Source organism: Anguilla rostrata, chromosome 9 (assembly GCF_018555375.3).
Source record: "Anguilla rostrata isolate EN2019 chromosome 9, ASM1855537v3, whole genome shotgun sequence".
NCBI classification, from domain to species: Eukaryota; Metazoa; Chordata; class Actinopteri; order Anguilliformes; family Anguillidae; genus Anguilla; species Anguilla rostrata.
The window spans coordinates 18393621-18421449 of NC_057941.1; the positions used below are offsets into that span (position 1 = coordinate 18393621).

At 39.9% G+C, this 27829-nt stretch overlaps 1 protein-coding gene across 1 annotated transcript in view; it reads right to left on the minus strand.

Annotated features, from left to right (window-relative positions):
- Window positions 1-27295, minus strand: part of grm5a (glutamate receptor, metabotropic 5a) — a 37183-nt gene extending 9888 nt beyond the window's left edge. The window contains exons 1-5 of the mRNA XM_064350826.1: window positions 27125-27295; window positions 25757-25837; window positions 23315-24214; window positions 12381-12630; window positions 387-622 (exon numbers count right to left, since the gene is read on the minus strand). Of these exons, the coding sequence (XP_064206896.1) occupies window positions 387-622; window positions 12381-12630; window positions 23315-24011 (1183 nt within the window). The 5' untranslated portion in view covers window positions 24012-24214; window positions 25757-25837; window positions 27125-27295. The remainder of the gene's footprint in view (window positions 1-386; window positions 623-12380; window positions 12631-23314; window positions 24215-25756; window positions 25838-27124) is intronic.
- Window positions 27296-27829: the final 534 nt, after the last annotated feature.

Genomic DNA, 27829 nt, shown 5'->3' on the forward strand with positions numbered 1-27829 from the left:
CAAGAGGTTGAAGTAACTAATCTGGGATGAGATTAATTATGGAGTTTAGGTACTGCAATATCCTGGTAGACCACTGAATACTAGGCCTGACCTTATAGGAGCAGTTAAACATTGTTACTATGAGCAAAAATGCAAAAAAATATCAATTTTGAACTGAAAAATATTCAAATGCTTAATAATGCCTAGCCTAATATAATTTCCCTTGGAAAGACCATGCTGTAGGAGCACAGAGAGATAGCGTTGGGAAATCAAACCCACAAACTCTTGAAGTGGGACCAGACACTCTGACTACCACACGCCCGCTGAAACATTGGAGACTTTTCTGAGGACGTGCGGCAGCAGGAGCCGTAGATGTGGCTTTTTCCTGCCCACGGCCGCCCACTCACCGCTGCAGATGCGAGTGTACTTGGTGTTCTCCTGCGGATGGCCCCTCAGGCGGCACTGGAAGCGGTGCTGCCAGAACTCGGGGAACCAGGGGTTGCGCAGGTTGCTGTTGGGCCTGAGCTTCAGGTAGTAGTCATCAAACCACTTGACGTAGGCCGACTGCAGCTTGATGGTGATGCCGCCCGCAGCCTCCCTCTGATACCCGTCTGTCACGTCGTAGCGGTCGGCCCAGCCATCGCTGCGGTGCATGAGAGGAAGACACGGCGAGAGAGGAAAGATAGATGAATGGACGGCTTCAAACGATGCTTACTCCTCCGTTAACGACCTCAGCTGGCTGCATCCCCACAGCTTTTTTCAAGCATGGCTTCATGAAAAATAACATTCACTATATTATGATGAGAATTATGTGGAAAATATCTTTAGAAACATTTTTATATTACATTTTTATAAGATTATAATAATATTTATGTATTTGACTCTATATTTATGTATAAGACTATTCCATAACAGCTGGCAACTGCTTTTTTTATTTTATTTTTTAAAACTTCAAGCACTTGTTACTGTTGCCAAAGTTGCGCATGTTATTTAAATCATTTCTCACTGCTGCACATGAGATCTATTACTTCATTAACGTTTGAAAAATATTTTCTATGACAAACACCCAGCCTTGCTGATCAGTAGTAGCTCTGTAGTATCTTACCCTTAAATTCACCAGAAATGATAATTTCACAGCTGTCCCTTTAAAAATGCCCTTCCCCCAAGCCCCACTACAGGAGTGCAGTATTCAGGGTCTATGCATTTCAACCCTTGACCCTTGGTAAGTATAGTCTTTATGATTAGTGATACTAGTCAAGGTTATGGTATGAAATATGAGGCTCATCTAGTACCGTACATGGAAATTGGAAAAGCATGTATGGTTGGATTGAATGATTTAGTTTGACTGATTGATTGTTGCTATTGATTGTAGTATATATGCAAGTCTTTTTTAGTTGTGATTTTTCTCACAATGTCAGATTTCATTTTAACTCTGTGAACCTCCTGAGGACCAAGGCATCCGAAATAACTAAAGGAAGTAATGGCAAAAATAACATGAACCCCTGCAGCATAAGGAAACATATGCAGTGCAGTTTTTGCCAAATACAGCCTTCCACTCTCCTTGGGCCTGCTTCAACAGCCTGCATCTCAGAAACATTAATGTGGCACTGTAGGGGCACAGATGGTGCAGACAGGACAATCACTTACCACTTCCCTATTGGTCTACTTTATCCATTCCCTTGATTTGGCAGAATGACCATATAACCTAGATACATGCTTTGGCTGATCACGATCCATTATGTCTCCTGGCCAGGATTTGAATCTATCAGAGGTGCAAACATTACTCCAATTCATCTCTTCCAAGGAGGAACAATGATAAAGTCAATGGTATGACCCATCCAAGGACTGAACCCATAATATTTAGTTTAAGGGCATTTCTGCAGATTTCTAGAATTATCTGAATCTCCCTGTTGATTAGTTATTACTGATTTTAAATGGCCTAAAAGGCTATTTTTTTAAACTGAAAAAACCCCAAAAAAACCCACAATAACTGTATCCCATTATAATCAACGGGGTTGTCTATACGATCCCTACTTTCATCTTGAAAATGAATGCATCTCCCCAATTAAGCTCATGCATGCATTCTCAGCATCATTATTTAAACACGCACACACACGCACACAAATAGTTTCAATATAAATTTGGAGATTCTTTCCCTGTAACAGTTTTTGGTTTTCTATTTTATTTAAGTCACAATTTCATATTAGCTGAACTCGCAGCCATTTCTAAACTGGGATGACAACAAAACAATAGTGATATGCCATATGTGTGCATGTTCCCTGGGCATATAGGGTGAGAATTTATTGACAATCACACTGTTAGATTACACGTGGATTTTCTACTCAGCTCTCCACCTCCCACAGAGAGCAGGCGGCTTGTTATGTAAGAATGGCCCAGAGTTTCAGCTCTTTCACACACAACTCCCACACTGCGCTCCACAGGCATGCAATGCCACCTTCACTGAAGGGAAAAAATAGCTTCAAGGAATTCAACAAAAAACATAATGTAAAATCCTGAGATTGATATTACTTGGGGCCCAACAGTCTCATAATATATGAACATGCCAATTGTTTTACAGAGAAGATGCAGCACAGCACGGAATAACAATAACATGCCAATTTGTTTGATGAAGAGTGAGTGAATCTATCACTGTGTTTGAGTCATCCTGGATCCTGGAATACACTGCTGTTAATTTCCAAGCAAGCTATTTCACTCTTTATGATAACAAATCATTTTAAGTTTAATTAAAAAAAAAACTTCAATCACCTCAGTAGATAACCTTAGTAATTCCTGGTAGAAGGTCAAACCATCAAGTCAGACTTGATGGTGTTCACCCAGTCTCTTCCTTATTGTGGAGTCATGAACACTGACCATAGTTATGACCAGAGAGGCCTGGTGTTATTTGAATGTTCTCCTGGGATCTTTTGTGACATCTTGGATGAGTTGTCACTGTGCCCTTGGAGAGATTTTTGGCAGGCCGGCCACTCCTGAGAAGATTCACCACTGCTCCAAGTGTTCTCCATTTGGAGATAATGGCTCTCTCAGTGGTTCGGTGGTGTCCCAGAGCCGTGGCTGTGTGTAACCCATTCCAGACTGATTCATTTCAACAAGTTATTTCTTATCTCTTCTGGAATTTCCTTTGATCATGGCATAGTGTGCTTATACAGCATGTGTGTTGACTTCACTCACTGATGGGAGGGTTCAATATGAGTAAGGTTCAGATTCAACAGGGATGGCTTCATTCAAGCCTGACAGTGTTCAATCAGCTGAATCTAATTATCAATTACATTTGTTAATTGATTTGTTGAATAACTAAGGGGGCAATTGTTTTTTTCACATGGGTGTTAATCTTTTCATTAAATTGAACAATAGCCTAATACTAATTTTAAGCTAGCAACCTACTCTAAGTTCATAGCTGCAACACTCTCCTGATGGACATATGGAATAGACAGAACCATGTGCAACATTTCAGTTATATCACATTGACAGTGTGAAACGGTTGTTATCTTTGCTATGAATAAAAATACTGTTTTTAAAGGCTCTTAAAACTGGTGAAAGGTCAGTAGTGCAATTTTCCAGCACACTCTTCACTTTTGTTGGACTCTGAAGTGAGGAGAGAGTGAATACTCTTGTTGCCCTCACAGCAGTTTGTTATACAACACAGCATGTGGGCGGTTACTGTAGCTTTTCTCTATTCCATGTAGGGGGAAGGGTGGGTATGCACAGCCAGTCTTTCGGGGAAAAGAAATACATTTAAGGAAAAGTATTTATTTTTAACTAGAGGGCCCATTAAATGACCTTTTAGATTTAATCTGAATCAGAGGCCCTTTACACAACTGAAACAATACCAGCATGCTTCTATGAACCCATTTTGTAATCTCCTGATTACCTGACTGACAACTGCTGATGTAACAGTATCCTTCCCACGCTGGCAATATCATCTTTTAAAAAAAAATCAATTTTATGAACAGCGTCAACATAACATAAATAATGTATGTATTATTATGCATTAACTTATTATTATGAAATACGTTCATCCTGTAATGATACATGATGACAATCCAGTGCATTCAGTACACACATTGTAGTATTTCCTTTATATAAACAACCATAATCAATGGCATAAATCAAAACATAACACACACACGCACAGATTTTTACTGAATATTATACAGTAAGGTTCAGAATTTTATAAATGAAAACACATTTCATATTCTAAACCTACAACATTGTGGGTTTTCTTTCAGTGAACAACACAAAGCATTTGATCACAGCAGAGGTTGATTTTTGTTCATTTCCAGTTCCTGTCTGAGCTCCACAGGTAACTGCAAGCCTTTTTGTTTTCATTACTTTTCATTTCTTTCTTCTACAGGATTGCAAGACAGTTACATCATGTGATGTGACTTTCCATTTTTTAAATCTACTGAAGGCTACTGAAGGTGCTCCAAGAGAATGTTCCTCTCTTTGAATGATCATCCCTGACTATTCTTAAGGCTTTACACTTAAGGTTTTGACTTTCCATTGCTCAACACAGGAAACATCTTTGAGTTAAGACAGCATTGCCATTCACCACCACTCTTCCTATTTTTACAACTTCACATCACATGGTATCACATGACATCACATCACGCATGCTTGCATGCACACACACACATGCATACACGCACACACACTGTTGCTGTACTGATCTTGGCTTCCTCCCCATCTGCAAGTCTGCCAATCACCTTCATCAAAAATCAACAAGCCCTATTTGAATCCATCATTACAGTGAACTGATATGCAAGAGAATGCTTGTATCTAACATAGATTTGTTTAATAGCAACCACCCTTTCTGATGAAATGGAAAAAATGTTGCCTTCACATTTATGTGCTTGTTAGACTACTTTAAATGTTGTTGGAACACAGTGACGTGTCAGGTCTCAATGTGAATCACTGTAATTGTGAAAAATGCTTTTGTTTAATTGCTGTAACGCAGGCCACTCAGACACTGACTGAGACGTGGGTGTCTGCTTTGGCCACAGACTCTTCAGTCTGGAGCAGCTAGATTCTGATTCCAGGATCCAGCTTTGCAAATTGCGAAGAATAAAATTTACTCCAAGCCACCACACACCAACACAGATATGAGCACAAGGGGCTCCATCCTGGCATGGAAAAACAGTGAGGAACAGGAAGATATTGTACAATCTTAAGCTCAGAATGCTTACTTTAAATCCAGTCCCATCTCAATCATGTACCTCTACCCATTCTGTGTAATACAGCACACAATGGCTCAGAGCTGTACTATTAGTTCGATGGAAACCATTCTGCTGTGCTCCACAGCCCAGATGTTTTCTCAAACTGTCAAGGTGCAGACCCCCCGTATATCTTCCAAGGATGCTGCCAAGTCTCTATAAATCCCAAAAGAATGGTTAAAAAAGTCTGGCAAAAGTGGGTCATTTCTCCAAAAAAATCACACTCAGACAAACACACTTGCTTAAAATGATACATTAGATGGTTTATCAGTTTGTTTTTAAAACAAACAATATGCTGCAGCTATTTAAAAAAATTTAATCTTGTGCTTTTAAATTCATTTCTATCATTGGGGGGGTGGGGGGGCGTGGGGGGGGGGGGGCAATAACCATGTCTGAAGTCTTATCTCCGTCATACCAACACCTCTGGCCTGTGGCTGATAGACAGTCATACCTACTCCTCATTCTGACAGACAGTGACACCTCTGCCAGATACTGACAGACAGTGGTAGCTCCTCCTCCACTGAGAGGCAGTGAAAACTCTGCTTCCACCTTATTTCTGATGGAGACTGACAGCTCCTCTCATGCTTCACGACAGCCATGCAGAGGTGTGCCCCACTGATTGTGTCCCTGGAGACTGAGGCAAGCAAGGCAATGTGAACTGTACCAAGACATACAGTAGTATAGTGGGCCTAATGCCAATCAGTATGTGACAGTAACACTTCATGGTGACAATTATTATTATTATTTTTTTTGTATGTGTTTGTTTTCTTACTTATTATTTGTTACATGTTTGAAATAAATCTATTCAATTCAATTCAGTTAAATTTTTGTGAGGAAAAAAAAAAGATCTGTATGCTGTTCAGTGTCACATTCAAGTGGACACACAGCTATCCTTCTCCGGGCAGTGGCACATTCTTATTCTATATTCCTGCTGTGTTTCTCAATTTTTCTATACAAGGCTGCTTGAAAAAAGTGAAAAGGCCAAGATCATACAGAAAGCAACTGTGCATTAGATGAAATATCCCCACCAGAATAAAACAAGATTAGAAGAACAGTATTGCGGCTTAGCACACTGAGGACAAAAAGGTATAGCCATTGATTCTTCTTTTCACCATCCGTCTGTTTAAAGCACAACTTGTTTGTGTTCACCGTCCATACATTTGGGACACTACCCATCTCCAAATTCTCATTCCGTATTAATGAATAAACTGATGGTAGTCCTGTTTGATCACATTCAGGGTGGTTCTTTCCTTTTGAAGATTTAAACCTACATCTGGTCCAGAGTCCAGTGTTCTAACCTCTACTCCACAGCCTGGAATAAAGCCTGGTATTGGGTCTGCTTGCCTAAGGGTGGAAGGCAGGCAGATATTATTTCAGGAGCTACTGTCAGTCACATGGAACTCTAGGCAAGGTCTCTCTCACACCACATCAAAGTCTGGAACCCTCACAAATGTGACAGCTTCCCAGGGAGATGGCTCGTGTCCCTTTATATGAGGATATCTAGACCATGACACCATTTTCTAAAATAGATACTTTAAATATTCAGTCAGCAAATACACAAACAACCCTTCCCCTGCTCCCATGATAACATTTTTTGTTCTCTTTGTAGTGAAATGAAGTATTTTACCATATGCATTAAAACACTTTAATGCATTTTCCTACAAATAGGTGGGTTCTCTAGAAGAGTAATTTTCAGGGAAATTCATGACTGTAAAGTGAATTTTAAAAATGCTAATTTCATCATACATGTTATATGTTACTAAATATAGATAATACTGGAGGAGCTTTACTTTTAGATCAAGTTCTGAGGTTCCCTCTCTTGGTTTAGAGGAGAAAATTATGATTTCCAACAAACCAAAATGGAACCTTCTTGGCTTCATGGAATCCTAATCTGGATGTTGAGCAGCACTTTGTGTGGCCAGAATGATCGACAGGGAATCCAGCCCTGAGTGTTAGCAACTACAAAGGACAGCCCCAACAATAATCAAGATAAGCACTCTGAGGAAGATACCCTGGTTCCATGCTAAGGGAACAACATGCTATGGGATAATATCACCTTCTGCCTCTGAATCATGGGCCATTGCCCAATGCATTCTCCTATACTTGGCTAAAGCTCACTGCCACTGGTATGGCATAATTTACTCTTGTTCTTGTTTCATGTTCCCAGCATAACCAATCTGCCTCAAGAGGACTGCACAAGTTGGAGCATTGTGTCAAAGTATGCAATAAAGGTGTGCACTTACTACACTTATTTTATCAGCAGCCATGATACATTTTTGTGATTACACCTAGACATGCCATCTGAATCTAACTTAGTCTCTTAGTTTTGGGCCCATCCAAGTGGGTCTGCAAACAGAAAATCTATGATAAATATCTGCTTTGGACATCAGCTTTCTTCCTCCTGTGCTCAATAAATACCAGGCTGAAGCTGACTCCCCCTTGTGCTTAATTTCTCTTTATCCTGGTCCATTCTCCTTCCTCTAAATCTCCTCATCTCTTTTACTCCAATACATAATTTGAGTTATACAAGATCCAAAATAACAGATAACATTCTCACGGAACTGCAGCAGTTGCATTAGCGTTGCCACAGTGCAGCTGCAACGCCGCAGCAATGTTGTGAGACGGATGCGTGGCGTGTGCAAGCAGTAAAAAAGGGCTGTTTAATTAGAAAAAAAGCCTGTGAGGCATTATAGGGCTAAATCTCCCCGTAAAAAGAGCATGGCAGAGCATACTGAGCAGAGCAGCAAAGAGCATTTCCTACGGGCTAGTCATAATACCAAAAGCACTTCATATCAGAACGATTAAGGGATAAAAGACCTTCCCTTCAAGTGATGCAGTAATCCTGCCTGATCTGGCCTATGTATTAACCATTTGTGAATTTTAGAAATCATATTACGTTTATTTTTGTCAATGTTATTCAACCACTTTTTCTTGTATTTCCCCTTTTCCTAAAATAAATTAACTCACAGGCACAGAATACTGTAAATCTAGCATTTCATCAAAGTTGTGGCAATTAGCTTTCAGTAATTGCTGGCTTTGTGGCTTTCAGAGTTTACAGAATCAAATGCATTTTCAACAATCAAAGTAAAATGTATTTACATTCCAATCTTTAAGCTTATAGTTTGATTACAGTATTTAAAAAGCAAAATTCTGTAGAGGTATTTGTTCTGTCATATTGTAATAATATGTATTCATTATTTGGCTAGATAGCAATGGATCAACGGTTAAAGGTGAAACATTAGGACTAAAAACAAAAGCATTAGAAGAGATTGTCTGCCAAGACTGTCTGCTAAACTCCCTAGATATCAACAGTGAACAATAATGTTTTGTTGTCTATACAAGTGTTTCCTATCAGAGATAAAAAATAATGTTGTTACAGGAAAGGCTCTTGAAGATATGTAGTGTGATCTCACATTGTTGTATGGTGAGCTTTGAACAGGTTGCTGCTGTAATTTTATGGTAAGAACAAGACAGTGCAAATATGGCAAAATTAGAACTGATCTCAAAAAATACCTCAACTGTTTGAGAACAGATTAAGTCTTTCTGTTGACAGATTGAAAAAAATGTATTATCAAAAGATTTTTCATTTTTCCACGCTTCTTAGAATTAATGTAATGACAAATATGCAATACATCCTGGTAGACTTTTCCCTCCTGCCCCCTAGTGGTATGGGCACCGGTGCCCACAGAATGGTAATAAAGCAAATATTCACAATTCATTAAAAATGGACCGCAAATATGCCGCAAATTTTGCAACACTCTTTTCTGGCCAACAACGCCACTTACTCCTGTATCAGCACCCAGGGCAATAGATAGCAGTAAAAAAGGTGTCTCCTCTCCTCTTTTTTGTGTTGTCTATGGTCACCCAGTTTTGTTTACTTTTGCATGAAAAAAATTGTATACCTTTTCAGCTTTCAGAACAGTACATCAGATCACCAAATAAATAAGTGTTAAATGCCCATATTTAATGTACTTACATTGCATTCACTTTCGGTATTTACAATACTGACTCCTGCACATGTGCCTGTAATCCAAAATGCCACGGCTCGTATTCAAGCTAATGCTGTTAGCTAGGTCAGGCGCAATGTTCAACTAAATCCGACAAGAATCCATTTAGAATGTGGCTGGTTTATCTGACCATCCCATGCTCTCTTTAGCACAGAAGTATTTTGTATAGCAGATGTTTGATCTGAAGCAATAGGTTTACTTTTAAGTCAATTGAGTTACAGAACAAATGAAACAAGGCTGTAACCTTTCAAATGAGCCCTCATTGGCACCAATGGGTACTGCCATTCCAAAGGAATCTAACTGTGTACTGCCAGGAGGGCTCTGTGTCACAAAGCTCGTGCTGATAATGAGTGAATGTGCACAGCTGAAAAGCCAGCTAGTTCTCCTAACAACTTGCCATTGTGCTATAAAATGTATTTATAATTATGGCAGACCAGAGAAGAAGGTTTTAAGCTGTGACAGTATTTGAAGCGCTTGAAAAAGAGGATCAATTAGAGGCTTCATTTGAATGTTTATAAAGTGGAGGTTTGCTCACAGATGGGGTTCTAGACAAAGTTATGGCCCCGCTGGAGGGCATTTAAGGTCACTGAAAGAGCGAGTTTAGTGTTCTCCTTATTATTTCTTCTTATTCCACATGAACATTCTGTACACCACTCATCCATCAGCAAGACCTATCAAGTTTGGCTTGCACTTTTTGTGGAAATAGCGCAGATTTTTTTTTTTAGATGTTTACAATTTCACATCGGATAATTTCACATTGATTAAGACGTTTGGAACACACTTGCAGATGTAAGCTACAATCGGTCACCGCTGCTGCCATCGGTACAGACCATGTACATTTTGTGTATACGATGCATAATTCTTCACATATTTCCTAAATTTTGATACATAGTCTTGATGGCACATGTGTGCCCTTCAAATAGTACCATAAGCTCTCTGCTATGTGTAGCCACAAAGTTTTAATGCTGCATGTAAGAATAGTACACACATAAAGCCTTACAACTATCAAGTAGTGAAAAGACGTACATTTACATACATTTAGAGAAAAAATATTTTTCTCAGTTACATGTATATATGCAAGTGGAGTTGATTTTGGACGGGTGGTATTCCGTGACTTATAGACATGTTGGCAGAAGTGGTTGTATTCCTATCAAATGTTGCTCTTTGCTTTTCTTCAGGTTTTTTTACCTGAGAGTGTGATGTAGGCGTTCAGACAGAAACAAGTCCCCTCAGATAACAAGCCCATTAAGAAGATGGATTTGTCCCTGTTGCCACCCCCAGTCTTATTAGAGTGGGCCTTGCAGTGCTGGGACATCAGACACCCCACTCTCTGTCACACTGACCTATTTATCAATGGTGGAGCAGTGTATTAGGCCACTGCTGAGTCTCTTTAGCATGCTAACCTCTGAGGTCTGGAACACCACTGGGGCTCCACTATTGCTGAGGAACCCATGGTGCATGTCGGTAGTGTATATATTTAGAGTGACTAGACATCCTCAAAAGATGTCACATATGCTACATGGAGCCTGCAGAGACAATTCACAAGAAGATCTAGAAACATACAGTATATTCTCAATTTTAAAAATAAACAATGTGACAACAATGTAACGGTTATTGAACAGCAGCAATAGAAATAAAGGTTCATTATAATGTGAATAATTATCATGAATTATCAGAAAAATCATTGCTAAATTGAACTAAAACTGGAATAGCTTGTTAATAGTTTGTGATGTTATTTGTTGTTTGTTATATCTGACAGTTAAAATCTATAATTTACAAAAAAAGGGAAAAAAATTAATTTGTAATAAGTCAACCTATTAATGCCATAATAATTTCCATCAATTATGGCAATTGCTATCACTGGACTTGCCATTAAATCTTATGATAGGTAGAAATGTCCATCATTTTATGATAATGGCCTGATGTTAAATATAGTTCTAAGAAAAACTACTGAATTGCTTTGAATGGTGAAAAGGCTAAAGGAGAGTTACCTGTATGATACTCTGGGAAGACCTCTGGAAAGCATTGGGTGGATATGGTATTGTGACAGCCAGTATCTTCATCTGCTTGTGAATTTTGGGACTGATGGTGACGATGATGGTGATGATGTTGATGATGATGATGATGACAATAAGTAGGTGAGGAAGGTACATGGGACCCATGTGATGATGCTAGAAATGTAAAGAGCATGTTTGTTTGTGAAATACAGTTCAGAATATGAGGCTTACGGACTGACAACACATGCACATGGCCCTTAAGATCTCAAGATAAAAGGAAATCATCGTCAATTGGCCAGATTCTTGACATCACATCTGGCCGGAGTTCTTCCTGAGCACAGTCCCAGCAGACAACATGCCAGTCCATCACACAGAGAAACACTGGCACAGAACATCCAAAGTATTCAAAGGCTGTATGTGGAAGAAACTTGGCCAACCATAAGCTTTTAGAGCATATTGTATCTTCAGGAGGGCTGCAGTAACTTTATGCTATTGATTCAGTATATACTTGATTCAACAAACATTGTCTCATCAGAGAATATTTGTGTACCCCCCCCCCCGCCCCCCTCTGTCTGGGCAGAACAAGAGATGAATAGTCCAATCTGAGAAGCAATGGTTTCCAAAACATAGTTTCCCAGTTTTGCACTTCTTACCACATCCGTGTGGCATCAGAGAAGATCATGCACGAGGCCCCAAATGCACAACTTTTACCAAAAATAAATATATTCTAAAATATGTAATCCAACCATTGCAAGAAAATGTGAAATGCATTCTCTGAAAAAAGTGGCAATAAAAGTGGCAATGATTGGCACAGCTCCAACATATGGCAGATATTCATACCGCAACCCCCATCCTTCTATAACAGTGGGACTGGATGTGACACACCACCCAAAAAACACACAATCCCCAAGCTTGCTTACCCAATGAACTGAGGACTAAAAAAGCGGGAAATGGGCAAACGCTCTGAACTTGAGGCCTAGAGGTGCTAACAAGCCGAATATATGAGATACAGAAGGGAAAAAGATCACAGTGAAAACACTGAGTGCTGTAACAGGGAAATAGCTAAATCTAGTCAAATAAAGATGGCTGATAGTCTCTTAGGATTCTTCCATGCATACCAGCACTGTCCCAATGAGTAGAAGGAGAAGTCATCCTTGTTTACTGACCTGCCGACCAGCAGGAACTCCCCCACCAGGCCCTGGCGCCGCATGGCCATGAGGATCCCGCGCACGGTCATGCCCTCGCAGAAGCAGGCCACCACGCGCGCCTTGGGAAGATGGCTCCTCAGCTTCCCCAGGAGCCTGTCGAAGCCCTGCTCCCCGGCGTTGCTGTAGATCTTGTCAGAGTGCGCGATGCAGATCCCCTCCTTGGCGGCCATGTCCTTGAATGCCTCCATGCCGCTCTCCCCATAGTTTCCTGTGGATGGGGAGATAACTAATTATTGGCGTTCAGGGTCATATAGAAGTAGAGGAGACCCTGGGGATTTCAGCAAAATCATTTTTTTCAGGATACGGAAACAGATGGCCAAATCGGTTTAGTTGTCTTGTCTTAAAGCAAGACAAAACAGACATTTTATAAATAACATTTTCTACAGAACAATAATTTCATATATGTATACATATATTTCATAATTTCACAATAACAAATCATACACATGCTCTCTCTCTCTCTCTCTCTCTCTCTCTCACACACACAAGCATGCACCTTGGGTCTGATCCAAATTAAAGCATCAGTCTGTAGTGTCCCCATTATATGAAACACCAGGGGTAGACTCCCTCCATTTACATAAAATCCAGGTGACCTAGTTCATGTGGATCTTTTCTAAATCAGGGGCTGAGTGAATTTTAAAGATATGAATCTTTTTCTGTATTTTCTATCTTACAAGTACACACTGTATATGTGGGTATACCTTCTAAATGGTGCTTTTATCCTGAATAACACAACACACGAACGGAGATATTGTTTTTTTAATGATGTTTCGATGACTGCCCCAAAAGTAATTTTCATTTTTTGCCCTGAGGTGACAAATTTGCTTACCACTAATTGCTGCTTGTTCAAAATTATGGCCATTAATATGGAGTTGCTGATATAACAACCTCCACTCTTCTGGGAAAGGTTTATTCTAGATGTTGGAGCATTGCTGCAGGGATTTCCTTCCATTAAGCCAAAAGAGCATTAGTGAGGTCGGGCTCGCTGTTGGTTTTCCAATTCATCCCTAAGGTGCTGGATGGTGGTTAGTTCAGGGCTCTGTACAAGTTATTTCACATTGATCTTGACAAAACCATTTTTATATGGACCTCACTGTATGCCCAGGGAAAATTGACATGCTGTAACAGGAAAGGCCCTTCCCTAAACTTTTGCCACAAAGTTGGAAGCACAGAATTGTCTAGAATGTCATTGCATTAAGATTTGCCTTCACTGGAACTAAGGGGCTTAGCCCAAACTGTGAAAACCAGCCCCAGACTAAAGGCTGTCCAGATACTTGTAGTCATATATATATAAATATATATATAATGAATTAATTTACACATGTGCTACATTTAGATATCAGCATGCTAATTACTCAGCAGATGGAAGGAGAGCAAGGTTTGTTGCACCCAAACACACAGCCATGCGTATGGAATCTCTTCATTCTCTGTGCTGTAGGAGCTGGAGGAAACCCATTCAATACAATGAAGCATCCATCATGGAGACAGATCACGGCTGGCTAAAAATAACCCAAACTCCACTGCTGATGAATGACTGTGATGGGTCATTAGCCACATGTTTGGTGGTGGATGCATAGGTAAACATAGCCCAACAAACTCTAATCATAATTATAATGTAAATCAGAACTGACTAACCCATTAACCCAACTAACACAAAACACAGTCCAGCTTCATACCAGCATGGTTTACCTACAAACCAAGTAATGAAACACACCAAAATCTCTTATCTGGAATATTGAGACCATGCAACCAAAACACAAAACAAACTAGATTACTACCAGACCCTAAAAAAATGACTATACACTAGCTAAGTATCTCTCCTCTGTCAGGGATACAAAGCAGAAACAGATCCTGACAGGCTCAGTGACCACACACTTGCAATTGAAAAAGGCAGACACCGGAATACACGGTTACCAAAAGAAGATCATATATGTGGTCATTGTAAGACAGGAGAGGTGGAAACCAACATTGTAGAACATATTCAGAAATTAGGACAAATAAATTTAACAAACTATCTCTAACGATGAAAGACATTCTTTTCATTTGTTCACAAACAAATGAAAATAAACTACAAATCCTGCTAGGAGAAGGGCCAACAGCTCCAATAGCAGCAAAGTACATCTTTTTCCTGTCATAATCTGAGGGACAATGGTTGACCACCAAATTTATACATTTTATTTATAAGATAAGAATAAAATAACATATATTATTTTGGAATATAAATTTCTCAGGCATGTGATTTCGTAATTGTATGGTATATTATTCTGAAATTAATGAGACACATTGCCAACATAAACTGTATTCTGAATAAATGACCCATGGAATTTCCCATTGATCTCAACAGGTCACCACAGGACTGCTTGTGGTGAAAGCCGCAACTGACAGGCTGCACTTCACAGAGGGAACATCGGATGTAATTCATCATTGCCATTTAATTCATTAATGCAATCACTGTTTACAGCATTCACCCAGCAAGTGAATAGCCTGTTTGGAAAAATCACCTCTCTAGGGGAGTATTCCCATAACTGGCAACACGGGAGCCAAAGTCTGAGAGTTTCTGCTCACATGTTTTTAAATCCGAGCCTCCACTGCCGAGCATGAGGCTGGAGATTAAAGCTCAGGAGTGGGTGTATACTACTGGAGTGCTCTTAGTGATGAAGCACTCTCTGGAGGAGGAAGAGGAGGGGGAGGAGGAGATGGAAGCGAACGTAGGCGGAGGGCTAAGGGGCATGAACTTGGTAGACTGTCAGCTGTAGATCACTTGGAGTTTCTCATCCTACCGTTCAGTTTTGACTGCTTTTTGAACTGTGGATGTTTTATCGAAACTTACACTCTTCATTGCCTGTTGCATGGGTACTGCTGCTGGATTAATGAGACTGATTGCTGGTTTCCACCTTTACTTAAGGAACATCATCAACTGACAGGGGTTTCCCTGCACTGAAATGTCTTAGGCAGGCTGCCTAAGTGTTTTTTCAAGCCACCTATAGGAGAAAACAATTAGAAATGGTCCTTTCATTTATTGATACAATTTGGTTGTGAATGATACTGCATTTTACGTTTTAAAAGTTTTGACTGTTTTTTCATGTTTATGTGCAATTTTAGCCATGCACAATTAACTTTAGTGGAATCCACTTAATTTAATTGAATTTGCAATAAAATGAATGGAAAATTCCAAATGAGAAATTTGGCAATTAAGTGGATTCTATTGTATCATGTAGCAAAAAAGGTGTTTGTTCTCTCCAGACTGAAGAAGCAACAGAGCAGGATATTCAGTAAATTCAAATACAGAGGCAAATTCTTCCTGCAAGCTCACCCCATATAACCTTATCATAATGTTACATTTACTCTTGCAATTATAAGAACCAAAACCTCAGTTTAAGTTTTGAATTAATCCACACTGACCCCACCACCAATCTAGCAGATCCAACATTACATTACAAGCATTTAGCAGACACTATAATCCAGAGAAACTTACACAACGTTTTACATAGCATTTATATTACATCCATTTATACAGCTGGATATATACTAAAGCTGTATAGGTACAGCAGCAGCTGTGACCTATAGTTTACAAGACTAGTTCCTTACCCGTTATACTACACTGCTGCCCTACATCATGCCAACATGATGGCATGCCCATGAAACTCCATCTGAGGAATGTTGCAAAATGCAGCAAACCGTTCAGAGTGCACCTGTTCAACAGATGGAATGCTCAAAAAGTGACAGAATGTTCTGCCTGCTGAATAAGCCCTAAGTGAATATTAACCAGCAGGCCATTCTGTTACATCTAATCAATACTGCTCACACAGTAAATTCCTTCAGAACAGTTCATGCCCACACACCTGGTCACTCTGTTATGCCCACCTATTCACTTTCAATAGCCAAGTCGCTATTGTGAACCAACTAACTCCCGCATGCCTCGTCCATCTCTTGAAGCATGTACACTCACACACTCTCGCTCCTTCTTTTAACCCTTGCTGCTCTCACCAGGTCACTTTGACAAGCATTACCATCAAATGTCTTCCTTTGGAAGGCAGGTTAATTTGTACTATCAGAAAATCAAAAGCTTTGGTGTGCTCTAACCTGTTACTGACCAGGGGTGCTGGGGATAAGGTACTGAGAGGAAGTGAAGAACACTGTGGGGCTTCTGATGAACATTTTAAAGATTTCTGCCAGGTGCAAGCAGTGAAGCACAGCAGGGAAAAGAAAAATGGAAGCTAATGACAAGGTCCCAAACATGTCCCTTGGGTAGATTATACTTTTGTCTCCTTAGCTAATTAGCCATATATTTACACTGAGGCATTTTCCAGACAACATAGCTTAGTTTCGAGCACAGCGAATCATAACCCATAATATAATTAGAGGAAATGGGAAATGTAAAAAGAAATACATATAGTTAACTGAATTATTTGTTTGGAAAATGAACTAAAAAAGTTCAAGCACTGGGGAAAACATGAGAGCACACACACATGTATGGGGTGGGGGGAGGGGGGGCGCTCTGGCCCCCCAAACTTTGACCATTCACTTTAATACAATGCCTACCTTTCCCCAGTAGCTGCAGACAACAAACACAGAGCCCTCAGAAGAGGCTGTGCTGTCGTTCTAATACATCATAAAACCTTATGTTTTTTTACTGATAAAACTGATAAAAAAATCTGTTATTAAAGCTGCCACTTCAAGCCACACCAGCTGTTTCTCCTTGTGTGTGTTGTTGCATCATGAGTTCATGAACAGTACAGGAAAGCTAATAAAAAGTTTGATTCTAGGTGTGGCATTTGCACTTGGAGTCTTTTGCTGCTGTCTCTCAACATGAGGATCCATGAAGTATCAATGCCAGCAAAGCAGGCCATCTTGAGATAGAAAAATCAGACTAAATCAGACATACCCAAACTAAACCAGACATGTTCAGCTCAGCAGTAGCAAAAAACCTGGCAGACCATTGGAGTGAATGACAGAAGAATAGTCTCAATTGTGAAGAAAAAAAACCTTTTCAACTGTCAAACAGATCAAGCATATTCTCCAGGACACCTGGTTTTGATGCATTTGCTTGGACTGAAGGCAAAAAGCCTGTGAAACAAATAGGAACCAAAGATGGCTCCAGCACAGGCTTGGCTGACAACAGTCTTATATGTCATGATGTATCTTTAAAACATCTTGGCAGTCCTTTGGAAAGCTACTTCAAGGCCACTCAGAATTTAGGTCTCTCGGAAGATTATGTCTGGAGTGTTATTGGACAAACCGGCCAATGAATCAACATTATTGGCCTTTGCCAGGTTGGGCATAAAGCAGACATCTTTGACTTAAGAGGAGTAGCCCTCTCAGCTGTACATACATCATTTGAAAGGTTAGATGGCAAGTTGTCAGGCTCTTCCTGCAGCTAATGTAATTCTTCTATTTCTCCTTGGTCTTTAAGGCAAACCATGCAACCTGCATTTGTCATTGCTGCAAGTTGAAATGTTTTGAACTGAATGTTGGATCTCACCAGGACCCTATCTGATCCCAAGCCACTCTGAAGTAAATACACTGCAGAGATAAAGGCTGTCTGACAAACAAACATGCACATATGTAAATGCACTGCCTGCACAAGCTCTGACAGAGCAACTAATAGCTCTGGATAAGCACAGCATCAGTCGGGGGGAATAAATCATCAGTATGACTCATATGAACCCAACAGCATGTGGGATTACACGGCATCATAAAACCGATGAAAAAAAGTCATAAACACCAGGACAGCCCACCGTGCCTCACTTCAGACCTGAAATGTGCCGCCGGCTCCAGGCCAGAAAAATACGGCATATCCACCGAGAGGATTTTTTCCCCCTCGTTACATGCAACGAGACAGATTGTAACTCAGATTGGGTCTGAAAAATCACTAAATACGCTCGTTCTGGATGGTCCCTGTCATTAAAGAGAGTGCTGATGTGGGTAATCTCGCGGCCAGACACGAGCGGAATGCGACCTATTTTCCCAAGCGTGCACAAACAAGTTGTTCTGTCGAGAGTTGACATGCAGGCCTGCCCCTTGATCATCAGAATTTCATATGCTACGTAGTATCTAATCAAAGATCAAAAGTAGCTAATCTGTTGGTTTGATGATCACACCCTGTAATATGGCACAAAATTTACCTGTAAATTAGTAATTCTTTCTATTAACTAATTGATTCATGTTTACTTGGCAAGACAAATATTAATACAAACAGCAAAATATGTTTTTTACCTGGAGAACCATTCTGTTAATATTAGCTGAACGCAATCAATTAAAAGCAAGAATGCAGAGGCAGTCTTTCAATGCAGTAAACTGCCTTTATATGGGGCCTCCACAGGATAACGTATTTTAGCTGTGGCTCATAAAGACCTATGGGGTTAAATGAGCACAACACATACTGCTATTCTTGTTATCCTCTCTAGCTCAGACAGTGGACAGTATGTAAGACACTCCACTAAAGGACAGAAAGCTGGTTCGATGAAAACATTAAAAATGGATTTGTGTTCGCTGTACATCAAAAATTTTAACTGTATAAATTGTTGTGTTTAAAAAATGTCATTTTTCCTTTTCTGATTTACTTATTTTATTTGTAAATTTCCTTTTGAAAAATGTTTCCTCAAATTATCTGAATGTGCTCCTTTTATTATTCAAGCTGCGGTTGCCTAGTATTGCCAGATTTTTGGTTTTGGACCAGAATTTCTGGTTTTCAAATTATTTGTGCAGGTTTTGCTTGTGGATGCAACCAGACAATATATGCCTAGTCTGAATTATCGATTGAAATTTGGCCACTGGTTTGTAATTAATTTCTTCTGTCCTCGCTGTTCACCCTTCCCTCAACTCCCAGTCCACAGTCCATTCTGATAAAATCCCCATCTACATTTCCACACCTCCCAATCTCCCAGGTCTGCAACCAGTTCTCCTGGCATATGTGTGTGGCGGATGGTGTCCAGTTTGGACAAATTTCAACTATGACAACCCTATGGCCACCTGCAGCAGGGTTAGTTAGGTCTGGGTCTAGTTAGCTCTGATTACCTATTACAGCCTACATGTGGTCACATTTTTAGCCAGCACTGGCCCCACTCTAAGCCAGTGCTGGCATGTTTGCTGGGTTGTGTAGTGCTGGTGCCTAAGGGGTTTCATTGAGAGTAAATAATTTAATCCTTATAAATAGCCAAACAGGTGCTTCTGAACAGCATGTCCAGCTGAGACACCCAGCCCACAGTATGACATATAATTGACATATCACTTGGCAGTCTTGCCAAGAGACGAGGAATATGAGTTCATGTGGAAACATGGGCAATACATACAGTAATCTAGCGCCCGTGCTGCTGCATTAGCCATTTTGTGCCTACAAGGGAACTAACTAAGATGAAATAGAAGGTAATGGGATAACTGCAAACGGCAGCTAAAATGGTAGGTTCAGGTACTGACTGATCATTAGCAACCCTGAGGACTGAGGATGAAAACTGTTTTTAAAGGAAAGTTAGGTTTTTCTCTTGGTCCTAATTGTTAACATAAGAACCCACAGTGAGAACTTCAGGCATGTCACAGCTGCACTGAACTCGACTTGTTCTACTTTCAGTAATGGAGGAAAAAAATCTAATATTTCTCACCTTTTAAATTAATTGTTCACCCTCAGCCACCTCGGCAGACAGAAGAGTACAATGCAAATAGAAGAAATGATGCGCAGATTTAACACTTCGCACATCAATTTTACATTTGAGAAAGGTAAAAAATGCATGTGGAAGTTGGAAACATATATTTGGATTTCTTATAAAAGTGTGCATTTGTACAAAGCATTCATTTAAATGACAATTTATAAAACACAAGATAATAGTTTGTGGGTAGTAAAATACATCTGTGATGTGCCTCTTATTTATGGATCATGGTGCTCACATTTGTCAATAATATTGAGACTAATCTCTCCATAAAATGAAAGCTTTTCACACCCTTGAAGGGATGAGTGGGAAAGGACAACACAATGCTACAATGTTAATATATCACCATTATCTTGTTCTAAATCCACTCATGTGTCTGGATAGGGTTGATACTTGGACGGGATTACTTATAGCTAAGGCAGGGATGATTAATTTACCACAATTTAATACAGACTAATTAATATGTTAATTAGTTCTTAATAGATACTAGCTAATTATCATGAGCTTGCTCTTCTTTTTTCATGCCTTATTCACATATAATGGACAATATATAATATAGTATATTAAAGGTTATTTAATATCAAAACCATTAATATTCAATGCTCCTTTTATGGTAGACTGTACCAGCCACTTCACTTGAATTCGTTTCACACTGTGTTATTTTATGGTAGTTGTCACAAGCTACAATCAACATTCATACACAAATGCTCATGCCAAGCATTGCTACATTATGATGCACATTAAATTAATTGTTTCTGAAAGGAGCAAACTTATTCTTCTTCACAGTTATATGGTATGTCATTATAATGACACAGGTCTGCAAACATTTAAAACAACAGCAACACCGCAAGATTCCCATTACCTTATCATACTTTCAGCACCAAATGAGGTGTCCTGCTTCCATTGTCAGAAAGGTTTTCAGCATATTTTGTGGTTCATTTGTGTATTAATTGAGAACAGTGTATGTGGGTGTGTGTGTCTGTGTGTATGTGTGTGTGTGTGTGTATGTGTGTGCGTGTGAGAGAGAGAGAGAGAGAGAGAGAGAGAGAGAGAGAGAGATAATTTATCTATGTGCCGGATTGTGATCATTTCTGTTTTTCGTTTACTGTTTTCTTAGATGATACATCCAAAATCACATATTCAGCACTATTCTGTTCTGTGTTATTACATTACAATGTCTGTTGCCATGGGATCCATGTTCATGAGAGCAGCTGAGAGTGAAGACAGAGTGCCAAATCCTTGAAGAATTCTATCAAGGTCAATCTTTGTACTGCTGCAGCATAAAGCAGTGCTTGGGTTGTTTATATATCTGATCTTTGCATGATTCCCCATGATTGCTCTTATAAAATAAAAACACAAGTTCACATGGGTGCCATGTGGGTGTGGCCCTGTGGCCACCCTACACAGCATAACCTAATGCTCTGCTTTCCTTCAGCATTGCTGTGGCATTGACATGTCATAACTTTAATACAAGACCAGTGAAATTTACTATATTTATTATCTAAGGAATCCGAGAGGCAGTTCTGCAGTCTTTCCCTTCAAAGAGAATTTCACATAAACATTAAGAACAGTCCTATGGATTCAGACCATCCATTCCTGAAGAGCGACAGTCTGTAATGTGTTGCATTGATTGCTGTTGCTGAACCTATAAATCCCCATACATTCCATCCTTAGTTGCGATTTATTTATTTTTATATATTTATCATTTTTCAACCAATTTTGAATGCTCAATTATATCCACCAGCCATGCCTCCTTCCACTTTCACATCGCTCTGTGGGATAGCCAGCTCCAGCTGACACTGGCACTGTCTGAATTCAATACCAGATCATCCACACACAAACTGCAATTAATGGCCATACATACACTGGAACATATGCCTTAACAGGATGAACAATCCAGCATAGGTGCATACCTGTAAATGATTAAACCCTGCATATGTGATTGTGAATAAGCCATTGGAAGTAAATGCATCTCAAGCATAGGGCATCCCTCATTCTCACTGATCCATGCTTTTTATTGCCTTTTTCACCATTTTCACATTTGCCGTGCAAACCAGGGAAAAACAGTGCTCATCCATGTATGCTGAAGCTATAAGGTTCATTACATGCTAAATGGGAATCTGCGTGTGCCATCGTGGCATGTAACAACAGTTTTGGGGTATAGCCAAGACTACAACATGAAAAATAACATTCTGAAATATCCAGGAAGCACATGCTCAGTGAAATAATCATGTAATTATAAAGAAGTAGAGCCACTTTATTCACTGTGGAATGACTCAAAATGGAACATGGAGTAATCATCTGAACCTTAGGCACCGAGCTTTATGCCATCAGTGTCAATCTTCACCCTTGTATTCGGTGGGAAAAGACCTATATTTTTAACCTGTTGGAGTAATTAATGAAAGACTGTAATTAACACACCATCTGGGCAGAGGTCCAAGCATTAATATGGCAATGGTTGCCCTTGAAGCAGTCCTCGAGAGTTTTAATACTGAAAAATCTGGAGATTAATGTAATGATCTTGACAGGTTTATCTGCAATTCTTTGAGTACTGCTGAGAGAAAAGGTCTACCAAACAGAATAAAGTTGCCCCGAGAATAAATTATGCAAGTTTTTTTTTTTTTTCTCAGTTCAAGAAGTCATATGTGTTTATAATCAACTATGATGGGGAAATTGTTGGATGTACAAAATATCAGGCAAAAAATTTTTTTTTTGAATGTTCTACAGACCCCACTTTGACAGTCCATCCTTGCATTCCCTGGCCCTCAGACCGAAGCCAATGGGAATTTGTGCTTAATAGAAGCAGTGATTATTATGCCTTGTGAGCCCTATATATCTGGCCTCCGCTTGGTGCAAAGCAGTGGAAGCCTTGGATCTGTATACCTTAGCCAGAGCCGGCTGCATGTAAGCATAGTACAAAAGCACTCCTAACATTTGTAATAATGCCACCTATTATCAATGACTCATGAACAGAAGGACAGGAATTCTAAACCTACAATGACAACTTTGTTCCCAACTGTTAGAGTGAATTATGTTATTGTTTTTCCACCCACACAACACTGGCAGGAAGATGTGAACATTTGAGTTGTTTTCAATCCCACACAACTGTGTGGATCCAAAAAAACCAAGATCATTTAAGAAATATTTTCAGAAATTTTCAGAGACTCAAAAATATAGCACAAACAACAGTGGAGACAGGAGACGTCTTCTTCATTCTGACCCACAGCAAATGACAGAAGCCTGGCTTACCCTCAGTGTGAATGGCCGACACATAGGTCCAGTTGTACCGCTTCACGATGTCCACCATGGCCCGGGCTTGCTGGGCATCAGAGGGCACTACTCTCATAAAGTACTTGAATAGGGACTTATCACTGAGGTCCATGCTGGTAGCAGAATAGGCAATCTGGGGGATATTAAATAGCTGCAGCAGGTTCTGGACCTGGATGGCTACTGAGCTGGATCCAGGCCCAATCAGGCCCACGATAGGTTTCTTCCCCCTGACAGGCCCGTCGCTGGAGCAACGCGCCTGGCTCTCTGTCTCTTCTGAGGGGACCAGAGAGTCCCGGATGAACTCAATACTCTGCTCCAGGGCCACCGCGGAATGCCAGCAGGAGTCTCGGATCTCGCAGCCCAGCGAGATGTTGGGCAAGATCTTGGTGTCGGCGTTGATGCGATCCAGGGTGTGCAGCATGGCCTCCACGCGCTGGATCCCGTACTGCTCCCGCACCTCCCCGCACTTCCGCTCGTGCACCTTATCAGCTGGGGGCTGGTGGTGAACCGAGAACAGGGCCCCGATGATGATGTCCCCAGGGACGTGGGCCAGCACCCGCCTCTCATTGGACTGGGCGCCCACCAGGAGGCTTAAGTTTGCCATCCTGACATCCAGCAAAAGAAGGGCCAAAAGCAAGAGGCTCATTTTATTAGGTAAACCACAACGTGACACCATCGGTCTCTTGCATTCAGAAAAATACCATCACTGCAGCGACACTCTCAGAAACATGGTGTCCGGGGGAATATCTCAGTCTACTCCACTCTTGGTACTGTAAAGCTTTCATTTGTCTCACATTTCCACACAGAGTCCAGTGAGAATATGTCTCCCCCAAGGTCGTGTCTCGTCGAAAAGGATTGTACAATCATTGGTATCATAACCTTTAACAAGAGAAGGAAAGGGATATTAGAAATTTCCAACACACTGTGCTTATTAATCACTCATGATGAAAAATACAGCCCTAAGTGGGTTTTCAAAAAATAAAAAAGAACTAAATCTTAAGATTTCTGGGGAGATTGACCAAGATTATATAAATTATTTGGGGGGGGGGGGGGTCTTCTAAAAAACGTAAAGAAGCAAACAACAATCACATTTTTTTTTTTTAACAGCTCCTTGACCATGCTAGAGAAAATGGTTAAAATAAGAAATGGTACTGTGTCCAACCGTTCTAGACAGACATTAGGAAAAATTATCCAGGCAGTAGAAATATTTCACGCAATAAATCATGACACCGACGCCCCATCCATCAACCAAATGAGCTCCGTTTGGGATAGAAATAGCCCGCCTATCACGGCATCACAAAGTACTGTCTTGTTCTTTGCCAGTCACAATACAACATCCTCAAGCTATCAACGATTATTTTCAATGCTAGTGTGTAAAGTCTTACCAAGCCTAAAATCGTACTGAAGAGTAGCCTGCGACACCCGAGATTTTTTGTGGGGGCATGCAGCGGTTCAGATTATCAGCTCTTTAATCATTTTTAACGTAAAAATGACAGTGTTTTTCTTCCGTACTAAGACAGACAAAGCACATTTATTATTGAGAATTACCCATCTAAAAGTGTGACATATTCAGCATTGTGTTCCGACTTCCGAAATACTACTGGAATTGAGTCACAAGATCAAATGTCTCAGTCTAATGCAATTCAAATGAGTAGTGTGATTTATCCAAATGAAACGCCGCCACAATGCCTTGAATCCTCCGCCCCAGGACACAAAGACAGTACTTGTGTGAAAACAACATAGCGAAATCTCACAATGTAATAAAACATATTTGTTGTGGGCTCTAGCTAGGTACCCTTTTGCGTATAGGGCTAGCTACCCGTTTTTGTTTTGGCTGCAGCAGATAGGCTACGAAATGTATTCGAAAATCCCCTTTTCATTCATACTCTTAAAAACATTTGCATTCGTCCGGATTTACATTCACCAGTGGCCCATCATTGTAACAAAATCAACGAAACATGCATGAAAGAGACAAAGAACGTCAACTCAAGGAGTTGGTGTGACACTTGAGAGCTGTTCGTGGTTCTGAAATGCCTCAAGCCTGTTTTACCCTGAATCCGCAATGACTAGTTGCAGAAACTTTCACGCGTTTAACAAATTGTACAATGGACATCCTCCTGTGAGACAGCTGTTATGACTACGTCTTCAGCGAGAGCTAACAATTAGATAACTGACAGCAAGGTCGGCAATGTTTTGAAGACTTTGAAATGCATGGGACTGCAAAAGTAATACAGGTGACAGTCGTTCTACGTGTTATTGCAAATTCGTTGATACAACACCGCACAGAAAAGCTCCATCGATTTTCACTGCAAGTTAATGTGAAGAAATACAACGTCAAACAATATCGATCATGCTATTAACATTAAAACGCGTAAATATTAGACTGGCAAATGTCCCTTTTCTAGTTAAAACGCATCTTACCTTATCGTAAGTCTCCAGTCATAGATAGCCCAAAACGAGCGCCTGCTGAGCGGATAATATCTCCTTTATTGCTCCCGGTAACTGAGAAAGACATGAACACTGGTCACCAGAGTAAGAACTCGCGGTGTCACGCAACACGATGCAATAACATACCTGAGCGCAACGGTCAAACAAGCATCTATAGTGTCCAGCTGTGCGCCTTCGGATAAAGATATTTTTTCATTGGTGGCAAGAGGACCAGCAAGGACACATGCAGAAGTTTTTATTTTTGCGAACTACCTTTGCCCTGAACATTCAATGCGATATGGCTGCAAAATGCATCCTATCGTAATGCTTCGTCGATGGTTTTAAAGGTCAGGTTTTATTTTTAGTTTGCCGTGTGACAGGTCAGATTATGTGATCATCCCAAGTAATAACAGGGCAATGCAAACGTATTGTGATAATTCAATCAAAATAATTACGATGCTGATGCTACGTCAGTCTGTAGTTTGTTCATCTAATGCTGTTACGCCGAGTATAAGAGATTTTTGACGCTAAAACCTTTATTACTCAAAAGTTGTTCTTCATGGTAATAATAATAATAATAATAATAATAATAATAATAATAATAATAATTTGCTGCTAATTCGTTCCTGTTGATATTATTTAAACATGTGACACTGTAAGCATTTAATAGAGGGTAACAAAACTATGTGATCGGATGAAGGGTGATTAGGCTACATTTTTAAATAGCCTAACTAGTCGCCTTGATTCAATGTTCTGAAAAGTGCGTTAATAATCACTTAGGTTCTTCAATATTTTTAGAGATGAGACCGAGTAGGCTGTATGATGTCGATTAACTTGTTTTTTTAATTATCTTAATAGGCTTAGGAGTGTATTGGTTCTTAATCTGCTTTGGAATGCCATTGGTCCAGTTAAACCGATATGAAGTTAGTGCACACTTACTACGACAATGGTCCTTGGCCAACCACTTACTATCACATATTTCAGTATACATACATTATGACAAGCCACAACAAAAAGCTAAGACATTTTCATCAGATTGAGATAATTATGGGGGTTTCTATTTGCACAAAAATGAAACATTAGGATGAGCCACACTGAAAAGACAGAACGTCTTTCAAATAAAAACCTTTAACACTGCAAAATAATAATAATACATGCATACATACATACGGAGTCACGTATATTAAGAGCGCACCCAGTGATGCTCGAATGTCAAATAATTCAAGTAATTTCGTAATATTTCCTATTAAACCTGCTTTCGGTCCTATCAAATTAGATGCATCGTAAAATTGCTTTACTGCGCTTATATTTGGAAAAATATATATAACTAATATGTCATAAAAGTTAGCATCCAGTACATACCTCAACAGTTTTATGAGCTTTCAAATGAATCCAATGTAGTCTATCCGTGAATCAAATTCGTTCTGCAAAGACCTAAACATGATGATCCGTACATCACGATTAATCCACTTTTTTGCCATGGCAACAAAAACATCTCTTTCTCACTCTCGTTCTCGCCCTCGCAAAGTGTCTCCCTCCCCCCTCACTCATGGTGGCCGCGTTTTGAGTTCCTCGTTATGGGTCCCTTTGGTATTTCGGCACAGCAGGCATTTTTTCTTTTGGCGTTAATAAACTCGTGTGGGTTGATGACCTCATTGCTGTTTTGCGGAGCTTTTAAATGCAAACCATTGAGGACAAGAATTAAATAATTTCCGTGGCAACAATGGCAGTTCCATCTGCTAAATGCAAAATGAAGTACAGAATGAGTAAAGGGAAGGAACACATTATAGCATCATTTTCTGGTGTAATTTGATAAACCAAAGTCTGGCCTATGGCAATACTCTTATGGGCTACATAAACATATAGATCCCATTATAGACAAATATTGTGCTCTCTCTTGGTAATGATAAAGTACTAAATCATCAATGTTTCATTTGGTTTCTGAATCTCATTTTAGAACCCATAAAATTAAGGGCAAATAATAATGCAAACACAGGAATTCCAACCCAATTAAGATCATTAACAACCACAGTGGTTTCATTGTTGTACAAACTGAATGCATCATAT